Here is a 19,577-nt window from a genome sequence, read left to right as displayed (position 1 = left end):
ACATAGAACTTCAGCTAAATCGTGCTTGACTAATGCCTACCAAAACACAAGCTGGGTGACCAGGAAGTCTTTCAACTGTTACATGAGCTGCTCTAAACCATTGGTGACCATGAAATTTGGAGTCAATCCCTCTGTTGTTTTGGGCTGTGAGCAAATTCGTTGAAATTAAGCAATTTCTCCATCCCTCAAGTCTGATGGGGAACCTGGAGTATCACTTTATTTTGCTTCATATTTGTTTCGACCAATCAGGTTGCTGGAGGTGGGTTTGTTAGCGCATAATTGGCGAACCGAAAACTTGGCTAGCTGTGCTGATCTGTAAAGGTTCAAAAGAAGAATATCACGAATATCAGAAAGAATATCTCAGCAACAAATAACGCAACAAGGCTTAACCCCGGTCCTTATAGTTGTTTGTTTCCAGCTCCAGACTCTGCGCCCCCAGAAGTTCTGTGTAACAAAGTGCCTGCTGGATCCCACATTAATCTCCCTCCAACCCCATCCACCAACCCTTCCTTTCACCCTCCCTTTCTCCCACACCCTATACCCATCCACGGCCCTTCCAGTGGTGCTGAAGGACGGTAAGAGCTCCAGGCCCTTCGTCTTCACCCTGCACACCCAGCAGCTCTCCTCGCGGCCGGTGCAGACGCTGGACGTGGCGGCCGACTCCCTGGAGGACCTGACCGCCTGGGTGGCCAAGATACGGGAGGCCGCGCAGAACGCCGACGCCCGGGTAGGCGGAGCCTGCACACACACACACACACACACACACACACACACACACACACACACACATACTCACACGCACATGCACGTGCACACATATCAACCCCTTCAGGAAATAAAATAATAATTTAGCAATATTGACTGGGTCGCTGTACATTATCCCTCCCCTGGCATCTGGACGTCCCTCGTCCAGATGCAGGAGGAGAAGCAGATGGAGCGCAGGAAGAAGATAGCGGTGGAGCTGTCTGACCTGGTGGTCTACTGCAGACCTGTACCCTTCAACGAGGAGAGTAAGACCCCCTCAGAAGACCTTAAGCCCCCCTCCCCTGTTCTTCTCCAATACCATGGCTTTCTGTGTCAGGCTTTCTCTCTGTATCTATTTTGTGCTCATCTCTCCTTCCATCTTTTTTCAATCCCTCTGTCTCTCTGTCTCCCTGTCTCTCTGTCTCCCTGTCTCTCTGTCTCTCTCTCTCGCTCTGTCTCTCGCTCTCGCTCTCGCTCGCTCTCTCTCTCTCTCTCTCTCTCTGATATCAAAGAAAAGAGAGAGAGAAAATGAATGTAACCCTAACTTTAACTCATGCACCCTGACCTGTAGCTTCAAACCCGTGTCTCTCTCCCCAGAGATCGGGACGGAGCGGGCGTGCTACCGGGACATGTCGTCGTTCCCGGAGACCAAGGCGGAGCGTCTGGCCACGCGGAGCCGCGGCCGCCGCTTCCTGCAGTACAACCGGCGGCAGCTGTCCCGCGTCTACCCCCGCGGCCAGCGGTTGGACTCTTCCAACTACGACCCACTGGCCATGTGGCTATGTGGCTCCCAGCTGGTCGCTCTCAACTTCCAGACCCCTGGTGAGAGGGAGTGGGCGGCAATTGGTTACGTTCTAGTGGTAGTTGTGTTTGGTTAGGTTCTAGTGGTAGTTGTGTTTGGTTAGGTTCTAGTGGTAGTTGTGTTTGGTTAGGTTCTAGTGAGGGTTGTGTTTTGTTAGGTTCTAGTGGTAGTTGTGTTTGGTTAGGTTCTAGTGATAGTTGTGTTTGGTTAGGTTCTAGTGAGGGTTGTGTTTGGTTAGGTTCTAGTGAGAGTTGTGTTTGGTTAGGTTCTAGTGAGAGTTGTGTTTGGTTAGGTTCTAGTGATAGTTGTGTTTGGTTATGTTCTAGTCAGAGTTGTGTTTGGTTAGGTTCTAGTGAGAGTTGTGTTTGGTTAGGTTCTAGTGATAGTTGTGTTTGGTTATGTTCTAGTCAGAGTTGTGTTTGGTTAGGTTCTAGTGAGAGTTGTGTTTGGTTATGTTCTAGTCAGAGTTGTGTTTGGTTAGGTTCTAGTGAGAGTTGTGTTTGGTTAGGTTCTAGTGATAGTTGTGTTTGGTTATGTTCTAGTCAGAGTTGTGTTTGGTTAGGTTCTAGTGAGAGTTGTGTTTGGTTATGTTCTAGTCAGAGTTGTGTTTGGTTAGGTTCTAGTGAGAGTTGTGGTTGGCTATGTGAAGTTAGGGTGGCCTTGGCTATTCATTTGTATGCTGGTTAGAGTGACACTGTTTGATGTGATTTGTGTGTGCGTTTGTGTGTCTAGACAAGCCAATGCAGATGAACCAAGCGTTGTTCATGCTGGGAGGGGGGAGTGGCTTTGTCCCGCACCCTGACGTCATGAGAGACGACTCCTTCGACCCCTTTGATAAGGAAACCCTGCGCTTGGAGCCAATCACCATTCAGTTGCAGGTCTGACCCACCAATTACCATTCAGCTTATCATACCATCACTTTTGCACACCCTTTTAGGCAAGTCAAGGCAAGGCAACTTTATTTATATAGCACTTTTCATACAGAAGGCAGACTCAAAGTGCTTCACATATAAACATTGTCATACAATAAAATAAAATAAAAGATAAGTAGAAGAAAACACATGCAAAGAAATAAGTAAAATAGAAAGTTAAAAAGGTATTTTAGTAATAAAATAGAAAATACAGTCAAATTTAAAAAAGCTTTTTAGAAAGTGCAATGTATTTAAGATTTAGCAGAAACTAAAGCAAACATAAAAGTCTTCAGTCTTGTTTTAAAGGTGCTCAGAGTTGGGGCAAGTCTTAAATCCTCAGGGAGTTTATTCCAGCTGTTTGTTGCATAGTAACTAAATCCTGCTTTCCCATGTTTCGTGTTTACTCTGGGGATAATTAACAGATTGGTCTCAGAAGATCTTAGTGTTCTAGAAGGCTTATGTAGTGGAAGCATATCGGTTAAATATTTTGGGCCTAAACCATGTAGGGATTTATAGGTTAGCAACATGATTTTAAAATCAATTCTCTGACCTACAGGAAGCCAATGTAATTAAATGATTTAAGGTCTTTGTTTTTTTTTGGTCAATGTTAGAACTCTTGCAGCAGCATTCTGAACAAGCTGAAGCTTCCTCCTTTTAGCTATCTTTATTAATTTCTAATCTATAACTGTTTTGTTACTTTTCTCCAAGATATTCGAATCCATTTTTATTCCATCGTTTTTGAATGATCTCTTTTACCAGTTGTCCACTCTTACATCAACGATTTGAATAAAATATTTTCTAACATCTGAATAATCCACATTCGGTTCTAACCTCCATGAGTACCCTTTCCATTCTATTCCTGGAGAATCCACTTTCTACCTCTCAAAGTCATCCACAGCGAGTCCATTCCTGTGGACTCTAATCCAAATCAACACGCAAACTTACAACAACCTCTCCATCTCTTTCTCACAGGTACTCGGGGCTCGCCATCTGCCTAAAACGGGCCGCAGCATTGTCTGTCCCTTCGTTGAGGTGGAGATCAGTGGTGCAGACTACGACAGCTGCAAGAGCAAGACAGATGTTGTCGGTAGGATCCGGAAATCTTGCCCAGGAATGTTCCAAGTTCCCTAGGCTTTACTGTGGAGTGGTGTATTCTTAAGACAAAGAAAACCCTAGCAGCAGGATATAGAGTTGAAGTGATTGGATCGGGATGGGACTAGCGATATTGGTGGAGTATATATTGGCTAGTGCTTGTTTTCAAAGTAGATCTCATATGAACATGGTTGTTTGGTTAGAATGTTCCCCATGGACACATGGATGTTATCACAGAAATATGCAGTATGAAGAATGAAATGTGGTGATTCTTATTAGTGATCGACTACAATGATGATTGCTGGTTTGGTTTGTGTGCTAGCCTGTGTGATTATGATTGGTCTTGTGGTTTGCATGCAGGGATTCTGATTGGTGTTCCGGTTTACGCTAGAAGATTGGGATCTGTGGTCCTGTTTGTCTACAGGGATTTTGATTGGTGTTCTGGTTAACGTTGGGTTATTATGATTAGTGGTGGGGTTTGTTTACGGGGATTTTTGATTGGATTGCTTGATTCGTGTTCACCAGCGGATAACGGGCTGAACCCGGCGTGGCTCCAGACGCCGTTTGTCTTCGACGTCCGGAACCCATCCTTCTGCTTCCTGCGCTTCACTGTCTACGACGAGGACATGTTCAGCGACCCCAACTTCCTGGCTCAGGCCACCTACCCCGTCCGCTCACTACGCACCGGTCTGTGTTGGTTCATTATAAACATTAAGTCATGTGGAGTCTTGATATTGTTTGTCTCTTTACGCTGGGAAGTTATTTTTGGATTTATGACATATTTGTTTGCTATATGTTGTCATATTGAGTCATTCATTTCATGGATTTTTTATGTTGAGGCTCTATTGAGTCTTATCATAGAATTGTTATCAATTATATTTTGAGTTACTAGGTTTCACCTTCATATTGAACGTTATCTGTCATATTTAAACCTATATTGTCATATTGATTCTTTATGTTATAGGTCCCATGGCATGAAAATCTCACTTTATGAGGTTTTCTAACATAAATATGAGTTCCCCTAGCCTGTGTGTCTCATTTGGCCCGCCAATGAGACACGACGTGCGAGCGCCACATGTGTGTGTGTGTGTGTGTGTGTGTGTGTGATTACACACACTGTAACGCAAGTGTTTGCGGTTGGTGTTATGGAGCATAACACGTTGGTTCTTGGACGTCTCTTGTATTTCCACAACGAGACTGTAGTTGGGGTTATCTCAGCCATGGTTGAGAAGGAATTGGGGGAAAGGAACTTTGGCTTTCAATCCCTGAAGTACATGAACTGTGACATGCTGCCTGCCGCCGGTTGCTGCGAGGCACCACCGCCCGGCAGCGGGCAGCCGGCAGCGCGCGGTTCAGTCTACTTCAGATTGATGTGGAAGAGGAAGAACCAGAGACGTCAGAGAACCCGATGAAGACACACACACTCGTCTGGAGGCGCACACAGCTTTTGACCGTGATAATATGTATTATATGATATAGATATCTATGTATTATATGATATTATTTAGATATAGAGCTCCAGGACTGTAACGCAGTGTTGCTTGTTATCCTTGTTGTACACTTCCTTGTTATCTGGATGACCGTTCTGCTGTTGGTGTTATGATGGTTAACACGTCAGACTCGTCTCTGGTATTTCCATAACGAGACTCGTAGTGGGGGTTATCTCAGCTATGGTTGAGAATGAATTGGGGGGGAAAGGAACTTTGGCCTTGTCTCCCTGAAGTACATGAACCACAACATGGAGGAGAAAGGGATTGTTGGCGGCGAATGTCTCCCGCTTGAGCCCCGCTTCCCGCTGCCGAAGGAACACCGCCTCAAATTCTGCACCACGGCTGAATTTCGGGAACGTCTTCAAATACTGTGTTTGGGGCCTACTAATATCTATATTGAAGCATCCATAAAATAGCATGCCATGGGACCTTTAAATAAATGATACAGGGCTTTGACCCAGTATTGATTGTATATTGAGCCTAGGCATGGAATATTTATATTAAGTCTTTATACTAAGCCCAGGTTGAGTTGGTATGTTGAACCTTTATTAATGAGTCTGATATTGTTGAGTTAAAGATGTGTTTATGTTCAGGCTATCGGAGCGTTCCTCTGAAGAACAGCTACAGCGAGGAGCTAGAGCTGGCCTCACTCCTCGTCCACATTGAAATAGTCAATGCTAAGGTAACCTCTCTCTCTATCTCGCTCCATCTCTGTCTTTTTCCCATTAACTCACAATACCTAAACACACACATTCTCTCTCTCACACACACACACACACCTTCACATTAACGCTCACAGTAACACTCACACTCAAACACACACACACACGTACACACACACACAGACCCTCCCCCTGCTGGAGTGTCTGGTTAAAAGGTGACAACCCTCTACTCTCTCCTCTCCGCTTCCCGTAGGAGGAGGACGACCAGAACCTCTACACCTCCATCCAGCGGCTACGTGACCTCACCAGCCAGCTGTCCAATCAGGTGTCCACGCTGGAGCGCTCGGGTTCCGGGGACCAGAGCTACCAGCAGAGCCTGGAAGAGCTCCGGGATGCCCAGGACCAGCTGAGTGAACTGGTGGAGGCTAGGAACCACAGGTACTACACACTCACATAAACACCAGTACACTACACTACACACTGATATACTACACACTAATACACACTGATATACAGGACCAGCTGTGTGAACCCCCGCACCTTCTCTCTCCCTGCTCTTTGTCTGATTTTCTCAGGTTGATGGAGAAGAAGAGGAGAGAGAGGCTGAGGCCACAGTTGGCCACGAAGCGCAGTTAGGGTTTCCTTCCACTAGAGGGCGTTGACTCCTCTGTGACCGCCGCTGACCTCTGCTGTGTGCTGCTGCTGCAACTTAACGCAACAAATGGAAAACTGGAAGAAACATTGCTCTCTTTACAAAGTAATATATTCACAAAATTTGCATTCAAAAGGAACACTTTTAGATATATCTCATGGCCAAAAGAAAAATGTTTTGACCGGAACCGGGAACGTGGATATAAGTTGACACTTTGCGCGATGCAAAAGCAGAAGAAGAAAAATTATGTATGTGCCTTCATGTGGATTTTGGAGATATCATGCTCTCGACACAACTGTCACTATGAAGGGGTCAAATTGACTCCCGGAAGAGCTGAAAAACCCAAATTCTGAACTTTCCTTCTGACTCTTAAAACTGCACCTTGAGCTAAAGACTTTGGAAGAGCAATCCATATTTGGCTTGGCCAGAATTTAAAATAAAAACTTGTTTGAGTTGCTCACAAAATGGGTTACACAAAGGACTTTAGAAACAGTGAGACGGAAGTCTATTCCTCATAAAGAAGACCATGTCTTCTATTGGCTGAGCCAACAGGTAGTCCCGCCTCCCAGATGGCTTTTGCTTCCTGTTTTACCTGGGAGAACTCTAACTGGATGAATTGTACTTTGAGCTCAGCTCCAAACCTTCGCTGGAAGGTGGTTTACCTTAAAAACCTCTATGTAAATCAAATAAACTAAATGTACTCAATATACTAACTATACTTCCTTTGTTGGCGAGGAGCACCTTGAGAGTAAGAAGTCTGACTCACACTGGCCTAGTTTGACCCAGAATCCTCTATTGATCTCTTATAATGGCGGAAGTCATCAGGAATCTTAAAGACGGAATCTCACACCCTTATATCAAGTATTTCCTAGAAAAACTGGATATTAGGGTTGGGACAAAAACACATGGTGATGTGATTGGAGTAGGTGACATCCCAGCAGTGTTTCTATTGGTAAAAGTTCTGTTGAATAATATTAAAACCCTTCCAATTCGTACATTTATGCACTGCAGACTTTATCGGATCCTTTTACTAACGCACTACGCCAAAAAAAACGACGTAGGGGTCTCTGTTAAACTAGTCCAGTACAAACCAGAGTATCTTTCTGTCTGTCTCGCCCACTCTGTCTCTCTGTCTCTCTCCTTCTCTGTCTCTCTCTCTCTCTCTCTCTCTCTCTCTCTCTCTCTCTCTCTATCTCTCTGTCTCTCTCCTTCTCTGTCTCTCTCTCTCTCTCTCTCTCTCTCTCTCTCTCTCTCTCTCTCTCTCTCTCTCTCTCTCTCTCTCTCTCTCTCTCTCTCTCTCTCTCTCTCTCTCTCTCTCTCTCTCTCTCTCTCTCTCTCTCTGTCTCTCTCCTTCTCTGTCTCTCTCTCTGGCTCTCTCTGTCTCTCTCTCCCTGAGGAAGTGACCCGGGGGGGGGGGGGGGGGGGGGCTCAGGTGTGTCGATGTCGTTTGCAAACGCTCAAACACACACACAAGGGCTATTGCAGAAGCTTACCGAGCATGCCACATCACTTTGAACAACATATGAGTTGCCAATGTAACCCAAGCAGTTTATGTTGAGGTTCATGGATCCACGCCTCCTCAGCTTGGATCAGGCCTTGCACAGACTTTCACACAGGCACAAACCCTCACAAGCATGCACACGCACGCACGCACGCACGCACGCACAAACGCGCGTGCACACACACACACACACACACACACACACACACACACACACACACACACCTCATGCTGCTTAAATTTTTGCTCACACATCCTGGAGATAGTTTTCATAGACAAAATGTATGTATTGTTCTTCCATACGAACACACACACACGGCTTGTATGGAATGCTACATTTTAGTTGCCCCCTGTTTTGAGCTCCTGTCTATTCCATCTCTGTGTAAACAGTCTTTATTTATAAAGTTTTTATTCATAACACTATAAAGTTCTTGGCATTAGCAACATACTAAATAAAATGCTAAAAAAAAAATATATGAATGTACTATATGGCCCAGACATTGTGAAGTATTTCCTTGGAATGAATGTTACGCATCAACCTTAATATTTTTTCCCCTAGACTCCTGTGTGTGTGTGTGTGTGTGTGTGTGTGTGTGTGTGTGTGTGTGTGTGTGTGTGTGTGTGTGTGTGTGTGTGTGTGTGTGTGTGTGTGTGTGTGTGTGTGTGTGTGTGTGTGTGTGTGTGTGTGTGTGTGTGTGTGTGTGCTCGTGTGGTGACCCCTACCCACGCTGGATCCTTCACAGCTCTGTATGAGCCTCCGAGCTCTCTGGCGAACATCTAGCGCAAAATCCTCTTTGGATATACACTATTGGTCCAGTATTATGACTAATATTAATATAATTGGTATTGTCCTTATTCTGCGTTCACACAAATTTCCTGAGAGTTTGCACATAATAAATCGCCTTTGTGTAAACCAGTCTTTCACGGTTAAATAATAATGAAAATTATTTTTGTTTGTGGGGTGTTCTTTTTGGTTGTCTTAAAGTATAGTTTCTAAACAACTTTAAATATGAGTTAATAATCCTGTTATAGTTTAGCCTTAGTATTTTGGATTTTATTTCACTGTCTGCCATTGACATTGTCTGCCATTGACAGCTTAATAATAATAATAATTCATTTTATTTGAGGGCGCCTTTCAAAGCACCCAAGGTCACCTTACAGGGCAGTTTAAAAAAATAAAACATAATCAACAATCATAAAAAACACAAGAACAAGATACATTGAACAATTTACATAAGTGGGGTGAGATGGGTTAGATGGAATATGTCAGTTTAAAAAGATGTGTTTTGAGACGAGACTTAAAAGTGGAAAGAGTGTCGGAATTACGGATGTCAGGTGGGAGGGTGTTCCAGAGGTGGGGGGCAGATCTGCTGAAGGCTCTGGACCCCATGTTAACCAGGCGGGCGGGAGGCACAGTGAATTGAATGGAAGAGGAGGACCGGAGAGTGCGGGTGGGTGTGTTGGTGTGTAGGAGTTCACAGATGTATGGAGGGGCGAGGTTGTGGAGGGCCTTGAAGGTGAGGAGCAGAATCTTGAAGTGGATGCGGGTTTTGACCGGGAGCCAGTGAAGCTGCTGAAGGACAGGGGTGATGTGATTAATGGAGGGGGTTCTGGTGATGATGCGGGCGGCAGAGTTCTGGACCAGTTGGAGTTTGCGGATGGACTTGAGGGGGAGACCGAAGAGGAGGGAGTTACAATAATCGATGCGGGAAGTGACCAGGGTGTGAACAAGGATGGCTGTGCTATGGGGTGTGAGGGATGGGCGGAGGCGGTTGATATTGCGGAGATGGTAGCAGGCAGACCTGGTGATGTTATTGATGTGTGCTTGAAATGATAGTGTGCTGTCGAGGATGACACCCAGACTCTTAACCTGAGGGGAGGGGGAGACTGAGGTGTTGTCGATAGTGATGGAAAAGCTGTCAGGTTTTGTGAGGGTTGATTTGGTACCGATGAGGAGGACTTCTGTTTTTTTGCTGTTGAGTTTGAGAAAGTTGCAGGTGAAACAGGATTTTATTTCTTGTAGGCAATCGGAGAGGGAGGTGGGAGGAAGGGTAGAAGTGGGCTTGGTGGATATGTAGAGCTGGGTGTCATCCGCATAGCAGTGAAAATGAATGTTAAATTTACGGAAAATATGGCCAAGTGGAAGTAGATAAATGATGAACAGGAGGGGGCCTAGAACAGAACCCTGGGGAACACCGGTAGTGACTGGAAGTGACTGGGATTTGAAAGTTTTGAGTTGGATGAACTGAGTACGGCCGGAAAGATATGATTTAAACCAGTGCAGGGGTGTGTCAGTGATACCAATGGAGGCCAGTCTGTCAAGGAGGATGTTGTGTGAAATGGTGTCGAAGGCCGCACTCAGATCAAGGAGGATGAGAATAGTGAGGTGTCCGGAGTCTGCTGCCATGAGAAGGTCATTGGTGATTTTAACCAGGGCTGTCTCTGTGCTGTGGAGGGGGCGGAAACCAGATTGAAATTGTTCGTAATGATTATTGAAGGATAAGTGAGCTTGAACCTGAGATGCTATTGTTTTTTCCAGAATTTTTGATATGAAAGGGAGGGAGCTTGACCAAATACAAGCTAAACTGTAATACTGTCAAAGCTAAAAGATTAAATGAATTGCCTGAAAAGGTACTATTAGCAGTAGTAGTAGTGGTATTGGAGAAGTAGCAGTAGTAGTAGCAGTATTATGCCGCTTTTCCACTGCATGGTACCAGCTCGACACGACTCGACACGACTCGACTCAGCTCGCATTTTTTGCGTTTCCACCGCGGTACCATGGTATCTGGTACCTGAAGTGGCTGCTTTTTCTAGTACCTACTCGCTCTAGGTTCCAAGCGAGCTGAGCCGATGCTAAAAGGTGACGTCGGCAGACGGCCGGCGACTGATTGGCCAGAGAGTGTGACGAAGTCACGAGAGCGACATGGCAACCATGCTGGTAACATCCATAGCAGCGCCGCAGCCAACATGTTCCACTTCTCCAACTTCTTCAACATGCCAGCTAATAATAGTAATGCGATCGATGTCCTCCATTGTTGTTATGTGGGTTCTGTCCATGTGTGGGTTGCGTATGTGTTGTTTGCGTCGCGTACACAAATACGTCACGGCCCTTTCGCGCAGCCGACCCCGCCCACGTCCAGGAGGTACTATTTGCGGTGGAAAAGCACCCGTGCTGCTACCGTGTCGAGTCGTGTCGTGTCGAGTCGTGTCGAGTCGAGCTACATGTGCAGTGGAAAAGCGGCATAAGTATAGTAGTAAAGTAGTAGTACCAGTTGTGGTAGTAGTCAGTGGCGTAACAAGGCAACGACGGGCCCGTGTGCAGGAAATTCAAGGCGGGCTCCCCCTTCGTTACAATTGTTGACGGGACGGGGGGGGACGGGACGGGTGCCGGAGCGATTGGGGGGGGGGCGTGGAGGAGCGATTGGGGGGGGGGGGGGGCGTGGAACGATTGTTGACAGGGGGGGTGCACGGAACGATTGTTGACGGGAAGGGGGGGTTCGGAACGATTATTGACGCGGGGAGCGATTATTATTATTATTATTATTTATTTTTTTTATTATTATTATTATTTATTTATTTATTTATTTTTTTTGGGGGCCCTGATTGGCCCGGGCCCGTACGCGCCCGCATACCCTGCTTACCGATAGTTACGCCACTGGTAGTAGTAGTAATAGTAGCAGTAGCAGTAGTAGTACGAACAAACACCATAGCTCAATAACTGATTTCACCATGTGCACGGACAAGCTTGCTGTAGACTGCCACAATGTCATTTGTGTGGATGAGGTTAGAAATTACTGAGATATCATGGTTGGCACAAAGTTGATACACTTGAGACAGTTGAAGGGCCCACATTGTGCTTGAGGCAACACTTTTAAAAAGTAGAAGTCCAACAGCTTGAATAGATAGATGTTAAACAAGTGTAAGCCTACATTTTTCTAAGTTTCGATGGGTACATTGTGTATGACAGGTGAAAGTTGTGGATGTTACATGGGTTGAACTGAGAAATAATGATGGTGAATAGTTTAAATACTTGTACCCCGTTTAAAGGTTGAAAACAGTCGGTAGCTGAGAAAATACAGATGGATTAGCGTTAGTAAGTTGTTGAAGAGGATTTGATTTGATTCCGCCCATTGCCTTATATTTAAATTTATTTCAGAAGAGTATAATCTTTATAAAAGTAGAACATTTATGTTTGATAAATGAATGCTGCTGCATTGGCAATCACACTAAAGTTGAGCGCTGCCTGCAACACTCAAATATCCTAAAATATTATTTCCACATGCTTCGACCAAAGTCAGCAACAGACAAATCAACGACAGACAGTTAATGGTTCATTTAAACTCGTCTAGCGGTTACTGTGATCGACAGCGGTGATTCCGCCATTCTTGGTTAGGGCACCTCGCGCGGTTCACGCACGGCGGCTATATATTGGGCTCCATCTGCAGCTCGCCCGACTGGGGAATAACGGCTTTCATTGAGTAGTACTTTTCGGTGCGTGGTTAAAGGATGAGGACATCTCTGCTGGACGTCAACCCCAGGTTGAAAGCCATCGGAGAGTCGCCATGCAATGCGCTGAGGGCACGCGCACTACATATCACCCAAGAGCTCGCACAGGTATAGCGCACACCCCAAACGTACTCCCACACACGCACGCACACACAGGTTCCAATTTCCAGAGTGGTTAACTAGCTGAAATTATATATTTATCATAATTATATGTATGATTATTTACAAAGCAACTTCTCACATGATTCTTCCCCGCTATCCCAGGGGGTCCCGAAGACCTTCTCCCGTGTGGTCGACTTGTGCTCATTTGATCCACAGCGGGAAGGGGTCCCACCCATTACTTTCCTGCAACAGGTCAGGACCGGGTCTATGGATAACAATTTGAATACTTCACTCTATTCTGCCGGGTCTGTTATGAATGGATGTTGAATACACCATTCGATTATATTGTTCTGGGTCCATGGATAAGATTATATATGTATTATCAAATACGGCATTATATTCTGTTCTTCTGGGTGGGTCTACACTATAGCTTCCAAAATCTCTCTCACTGGGATTGTGATATAATCTGTGTGTGATCTTTCCAACACACCTCTCCCTCTCCGTCTCCCTCCCTCTCTCTCCCTCTCTCTCCTTCTCGATTTCTCCCTCCCCCCTCTCCGTCTCCCTCCCTTTCTCTCCCTCCCTCTCCTCCCTCTCACCCTCCTCCCTCTCTCACTACCTCTTTCCCTCTCCCTCTTCATCCTTCTCTCTCTCCCTCCCCCCTCCTCCCTCTCTCTCTCTCTCTCTCTCTCTCTCTCTCTCTCTCTCTCTCTCTCTCTCTCTCTCTCTCTCTCTCTCTCTCTCTCTCTCTCTCTCTCTCTCTCTCTCTCTCTCTCTCTCTCTCAGGTACTGGCAGTGTGTCTCTACCCTGAGCTCCTCAGTGATGAGAACTTTGCGCTAGATGTTCGCCAGAGAGCTCGGAGGCTCATACAGAGCTGTGAAGGATCCAGCGTGGGTAGGGGTCACCACACGAGCACACACAGACACACAGACACACACACACACACACACACACACACACACACACACACACACACACACACACACACACACACACACACACACACACACACACACACACACACACACACACACACACACACATTCTGGTCAATATGTATTTTAAAGGTAGCAAGAAAGTCTTGTTAGAGAGAGTTTGAGTCCCAGCCCCAGTGTACTGGGTTCAAACTTATTTGCATAAAACCACTTATGATGGCAGTGGATTTATGGCCAAATGCAAAATTGAAGAATGCAGATTAACGGTATGTGGTAAATGATTCTGAATAATTTTCTCTGAATATATATTTTTGCCGTGACAGCTTAATTCCCCCCTCCGGGATCAATCAAGTATTATTATCCTATCCATCAGGTTGCTACACTCCTTCATCGGGCCTAGTTTACATCCAGCACAGAATCGCCGAGTTCATCACTAGAAGAGACGCCGGCGTGCCCACAGACGCCCACAGCATCTTCATCTGCTCCGGGTTTTGGAGAACTCTGACGGTATCTGACGAGATCTTAAAACCGTCACGTTAATCGTGCAGGCGCCTTGCGCCCCTGAGGATTGCTTTAAGTCTTCCCGTTAACGTTTCTACCCTGTTTTTGAGTAATTGATACCCCAGGCGTTTACGTGCATGGTGGAGTCTTTAAGTTGAATATTATACCCTGATTTAACACAAGTGATAGGCTGAGTCCTCTCTGCGGCAGCAGTCGAGGTTTTGCCTATAATAAAACAAACCCTGCACGTTCGGGTGAACGGTGATAGTGTTTTTGTAAAAAAAAAAGAAGAAAAAAGTTACATTGTTTAAAATAGCTTAATTAGCTTGGCTGCTGTGTGCTGTCAGTACTCTGCTCACTTCATATAGCCCAAAATATGTCTCATTCCGTTAGTCACTGTTTGCAGCTGGCTGGGTCAATACACTCAATGCATTTATCTCTATTGTGTCTGTTCCACCTGTCCCAGTAGCCACTTTCTTATCCCGTTAGCTGTCCGCAGCTTTTTCTATTCTGATACCTGGCTTCACACAGTTGGCTGTTTATTCAATTAGCCACTATGCACAGCATCCTGAGTTGTCCCTCCCTTAGCCTCTGTTAGCAGCAGGTGGGGTCATTACTCTCGCACTTGTCAGCGTTGTTTCTGTTTTCCACCTGCCCCAGCAGCCACTGTTCGCAGGAGGTGGGGTTGCTACTGTATCACGGGCTCAAGCACACATCTCAACTACCAGCAGAGATGGAGGTTGACTTCTTCATGGTGTCAAGACTGGGGTTTAGACCCAAAGTCCTGCCCAGTGGCGGCGTTACTCCATTTCCTCCAGTCTCTCTTTGACATTAGGAGGGCAGCCAGCACCCTAAAAAGAGTCTATGCAGCCGCTATCTCTGCATTCCATGGTTTAGTAGGGGGTCTGTCTGTGGGAAAACACCTTATGGTATCAGTTTTTAAAGGGTGCAAACCGTCTGCGGCCAGGCAGATGTTTGAGGGCCCCATCTTGGGAAAATCTGATCTTAAGTTTTTCACACAGAATACAGTGTCGCTTTGGCCGAATCCGTTCTCCCTCCCCAAAGTGCTAAACCCTCAGTCAATTAACAGTGCTATTGAGCTGGAGGCATTTCACACTGAGCCAGCCTGTCAAACAGGGGTGGCTCTTCATACATCATGCCCAGTTAGGGCTTTGAGGGCCCATGTGGATCGTACACAGTAGCTGAGACGTGTTCACACTCAGCTCTTTGTATGCTATGGTTTAGTAGGTCATAACTTATGTTTTCTCTGCATGTTAGGCCATTGCTTAAAATGTATCTGGCGGTTTGGTATAGGTACATTTAGGTTTGTTAGGGGACATTTGGGTTATGGTGCTATCCATTATGTATGGTACTCCGGTTCGTCGAGAACGTGACGTAATTTCCTGGCTTGCAGCATTTATAGCTTTCCCGTTTCTCATTATGCAACTAAGCAATTGGGTCAACCAGTGTCGAAACAAGGCTTGTCCCATTGGCTAGTGGACACAATTGCCCAAGCTTACTCTGAGCAGGATTTCCAAGTCCCTGAGGGCCTGGTGGCTCACTCCCCATGTAGCATGGCCTCTTCATGGGCAGCTTTGAAAGATAGAAGTGATATCCTAAAGATGCGGTTTGTTGTCTATAGATGATGACGAAGTTGCTCAGTAGTTCGGAGGGGGAGCCCCAGAACGGGGTGTTGGTCCCCCTGCCTTACCCCCACACCCTGGCCATGGTGTTGGGCTTGGCTGGGATCAGATCCGTGCCCTACCGCCTACGAGAAGACGCCGGCTGGGCTATGGATCTGGAAGAGCTGCAACGCGCCATTCGCACCGCTAGGGGGTGCTGCAGGCCAATGGCAATATTCATCAGTAACCCAGGAAACCCCACAGGTATCAGACTATGTGCTTCGACCGTAAAACCTTTTCTTGGACAGAATCTTTTAACAGTTTGGTAAATATGCTGTGTGACGTGTTGTAGTGATGTAAATCAATAAAAAAATTATCATTTATTTGAAATTAAAGCAAGTAGCTAATTGTCCTCTGTTGTCTTTGTGAATCAAGGCCATGTGCAGAACAGAAAGTCTATCGAAGAAGTGATCAAATTGGCTGCAGCTGAGAAACTCTTCCTATTGGTTAATGAGGTAACTATGAATTAGTGATTTAGTGGCTTAGATTAGTACAACAATCACATTTGATGTGTAAAGTCTTTCAGATTCCAAACTGTTTTTACAGTCTTTCCCCTTCAATGATTGTATTCTGTAGGTGGATCAGCACAGTGTGCATGGATCAGGGATCCAGTGGGTTTCCTATAAGAAGGTTCTGTTTGATATGGGGCCGAAGTACTGGGACAGTGTGCAGATGGCATCCTTCCACTCCTTATCCAATGGCCTCATGGGAGAGTGAGTTCTTGTAATAGTAATAACCTGTTAAAAATAATAAAAGATAACCTGTTCCAGTACCAGTTTAATGTTTTTAGATAGAGTATCATATTATTAAATCATGTATATATCATACCATATTGTGTTCCTAGATGTGGCCTGAGGGCTGGATACATGGAGCTGGTGAACGTGGACAAGGAAGTGATGATCTTTGCTGAGACTTTATTGAATATGGACATCAGCAGCCCAGTCCCAGGCCAGCTTGCTCTGGACATCCTGCTCAACCCACCCCAGCCCTCTGAGCCATCCTACGACTTGTACACTCAGGTAGTGGAGCAGGCGACTCATCATGGTCGAGGGCCCAGAATGGGGTTATATTCAAATCATTGTCTTATTGCTCAAGCTTGGGCTTGGCCACTTGAGAATGGCACACCAGCACTATTGGACTTGGGGCCAATTGTGACAGCTGAGCTGCTTCATTGTGTCTTTAAAGTCGGGGAGGGGCGAGTCTCTGATGCACTGAGAACATCATCATGCTAATATTTATCTTAACCACTAGTTTGCGCCGTTTAGACCAGATTTTCATGATAGTTTCGGTATAAAGATCAGGCATTATAAATAAAAAAAATAATACATTTAAGGATTTAGTTATTCGAAATTAGTTTCCTCACAATCGTTTAAACTTATCCCACCAATAAATTAAAACAAATGTATTCAATAAGGTAAGATACCATAGTACTTTATTGTTTCCAGACCAGAAATGCACAACATCTTCAATTAGCGTGTGTGTGTGTGTGTGTGTGTGTGTGTGTGTGTGTTTGTGTGGGTGTGTGTTTTTGCCTTTTTGTATGTGTGTCCTCTCCCAAGGCTGTGTGTGGGGGTTTCTTCGGTCGTGCTGGAGGAGGCCTTAGTACGACTCGGTGCTTTCCACCTGCGCTTCTTGGACTCATACAGTTGTGGACCACACCTGGAAACTCCTTGAAACACCTGGAAATCCCTGAACTGAAAGCACTAAACCCATGGGAGGTTCATTGTATATCACGTCGGAATGATGATACAAATAAATAAATAAATTCCTCTATTCATGGTGAAAAGTCCTGAGTGATGCCGTTTTTAGAGTGATTATGTAAAAATGTGATGAGCAGATGGACCAAGGGCCTGGACTGTTTTCATGCCAATCGTCTCTCTCTCTCACGCGCTCGAAATCAATCATCCTTTGGTGCGGGCAGTGCTGTGTACAGCTAGCGGCCACAAGAGGGCAGCACTCGTTTTCTCCTAGCAAAAGCTTCTCATACGTCTGAACAACTTCAGATCAATTTACAATGACGTCATACTGTACTTCTATAGGACGCATACTGTGTCGATGTTCAAATGTGATTAAGCCATACTACCAATAACATTTGCAGGGCCTACAACTTCAGATCAATTTACAATGACGTCATACTGTACTTCTATAGGATGCATACTGTGTCAATGTTCAAATGTGATTAAGCCATACAACCAATAACAATTGCAGGGCCTACATTTAAATTTGAACAGAAATCGTTTTTGTCTCCCTCCAGACCGAGTCGCCGGTTAATCTAACATTGACCGAAGCTGCACGGATGGAAACGTGTAGTCAAACAAACGTTGAGATAAGTCAATGTGAAGGGCCTGTATTGTTAAATCATGAGCGATCTACAGCTTCCGGTAAAATTGACAAAACGTCCAATTAGTACCGAACGCATGCGCTCTAATTACCAGCTCATTTCTGGCCAGAGAGACCCCCCCCCCACTCTACCATTTCGCCCACACCGACCTTAAGCTATGTGTACTGAAGCAACCATAAATAGCGAATAATGAGGATGGATTTGACAACACACATTCAACCAACTCTGACACCCCACAACGGCCAGACACGCAACCCACCACAATCTAGCGGGAAAGAAATGGAGGGGAAATGATTGCAGAAACTGATAGTATTGTTTCCATGTGAGGGGAGCTGGAAGCAGGGTGTAGTCCTGTGAGCGAGTGAGCTTCACAGCACGGCCCGTTTGTTGGCCGCTCATTACCAACAAGGCCTGTGTGTGTGTGTGTGTGTTTGCGCACGCGCGCGTGTAGGTGTGTGTGTGTGTGTGTGTGTGTGTGTGTGTGTGTGTGTGTGTACGTGTGTGTGTGTGTGTGTGTGAGTGAGTGAAAAAAAATGACATAGGTCTTGGCGACTAAACGTTATGTAACTAACTACACAATTCGTTTATCACTCCCCACTATAGTTAGGGTTAAATTGTCAAAACAGATTTTTTCTCCATTCATGGAGAAATGGAAGATTAATGAAGCATTGCAGTTCAAAGCATTCTTCTAAAATTTCTTCCCAGGAAACTTCTCGAGATTCATTTGAGATATTTTGGTGGTTCCTGGAAGGGCCACTAGCATTCGTTATTATTATATAATATTATTATTATAATTATTCTTTAACATGAGTCTTCATTGCTTCATTGTCAGTTGACAATGAAGCAACGGGTCTGCGCATTCCGCTCAGCCTTGGACCCATGCGGGGAAGTATGATGATGAGGTAGAGAGAGAGATACGAAGGAGGAGGAAGGGGACCCAAGAGGAGCTTGTACATGTCCTTTATTAGAGCCCTTCTGTCTGCCAGAGAGCTCTCAGCTTCTCTAGCGTGCGGCTCCTCAACATCCCGTCGCCATGGATACCTTCTCCAAGGGCTCAACACTCCAGCCTTACCTTCTCAATACTCAATGGCAACTGATCCCTCACCACACACACAGACGCACGTACAAACACGCACACACACGCAGGCATGCACGCTCCCCCCCATGTGTGTGTGTGTGGTGTGTGTGTATGTGTGTGTGTATATGTGTGTGTGTGTGCATGTGAACGTGTGCGTGCTTGAGAAAGAGACATGAGAGAGTGTATGTATATATTGAGTGTATGAGAGAGAGCGAAAGAGAGAGAGAGAGAGTGCATTTTGCTGTGCTTTTTGTGTGTGTGCATGTATGTATCACATGTGTGCATGTTTGAATGTGTGCATGCTTGCATGTATGGTGGTGAGCTTGCATACATTCATACATACACACTTACATACATACATACATACATACATACATACATACATACATACATACATACATACATGCATACATGCATTCATGCATCTAAGCATTTCCTTTGTGCAGCAGTGGTTTTCATGAATGCTATGACGACAGTAGGCTTAAACCTCTCCATATCTGACTTGTTTTAGCGTTCTGCCTTTTATCCTGAGTGGCTCTTTTTAACATTGATGTTTCAATTTCCACGTATCCTTCTT

At 45.4% G+C, this 19,577-nt stretch overlaps 2 protein-coding genes across 2 annotated transcripts in view; both read left to right on the top strand.

Annotated features, from left to right (window-relative positions):
• The window catches only part of LOC132469532 (1-phosphatidylinositol 4,5-bisphosphate phosphodiesterase gamma-1-like), a 34,933-nt gene extending 27,871 nt beyond the window's left edge, over nt 1-7,062 (top strand). Inside the window, 9 exon segments of the mRNA XM_060067523.1 lie at nt 561-727; nt 914-1,010; nt 1,342-1,566; nt 2,279-2,424; nt 3,430-3,544; nt 4,075-4,236; nt 5,633-5,721; nt 5,955-6,139; nt 6,277-7,062. Of these exon segments, the coding sequence (XP_059923506.1) occupies nt 561-727; nt 914-1,010; nt 1,342-1,566; nt 2,279-2,424; nt 3,430-3,544; nt 4,075-4,236; nt 5,633-5,721; nt 5,955-6,139; nt 6,277-6,337 (1,247 nt within the window). The 3' untranslated portion in view covers nt 6,338-7,062.
• A 5,176-nt stretch (nt 7,063-12,238) lies between these two features.
• On the top strand, nt 12,239-16,796 carry LOC132469531 (alanine aminotransferase 2-like). Its single transcript, XM_060067522.1, has 9 exons — nt 12,239-12,468; nt 12,625-12,714; nt 13,249-13,357; nt 13,772-13,905; nt 15,542-15,785; nt 15,957-16,036; nt 16,158-16,294; nt 16,426-16,612; nt 16,767-16,796. The coding sequence occupies exons 1-9, from the start codon at nt 12,361-12,363 to the stop codon at nt 16,794-16,796; spliced, it is 1,119 nt and encodes a 372-aa protein (XP_059923505.1). The 5' UTR covers nt 12,239-12,360.
• The last annotated feature ends 2,781 nt before the right edge of the window (nt 16,797-19,577 follow it).

Source organism: Gadus macrocephalus, chromosome 12, assembly GCF_031168955.1.
Source record: "Gadus macrocephalus chromosome 12, ASM3116895v1".
NCBI lineage: Eukaryota > Metazoa > Chordata > Actinopteri > Gadiformes > Gadidae > Gadus > Gadus macrocephalus.
This window is presented reverse-complemented; position numbering and strand designations above follow the sequence as displayed.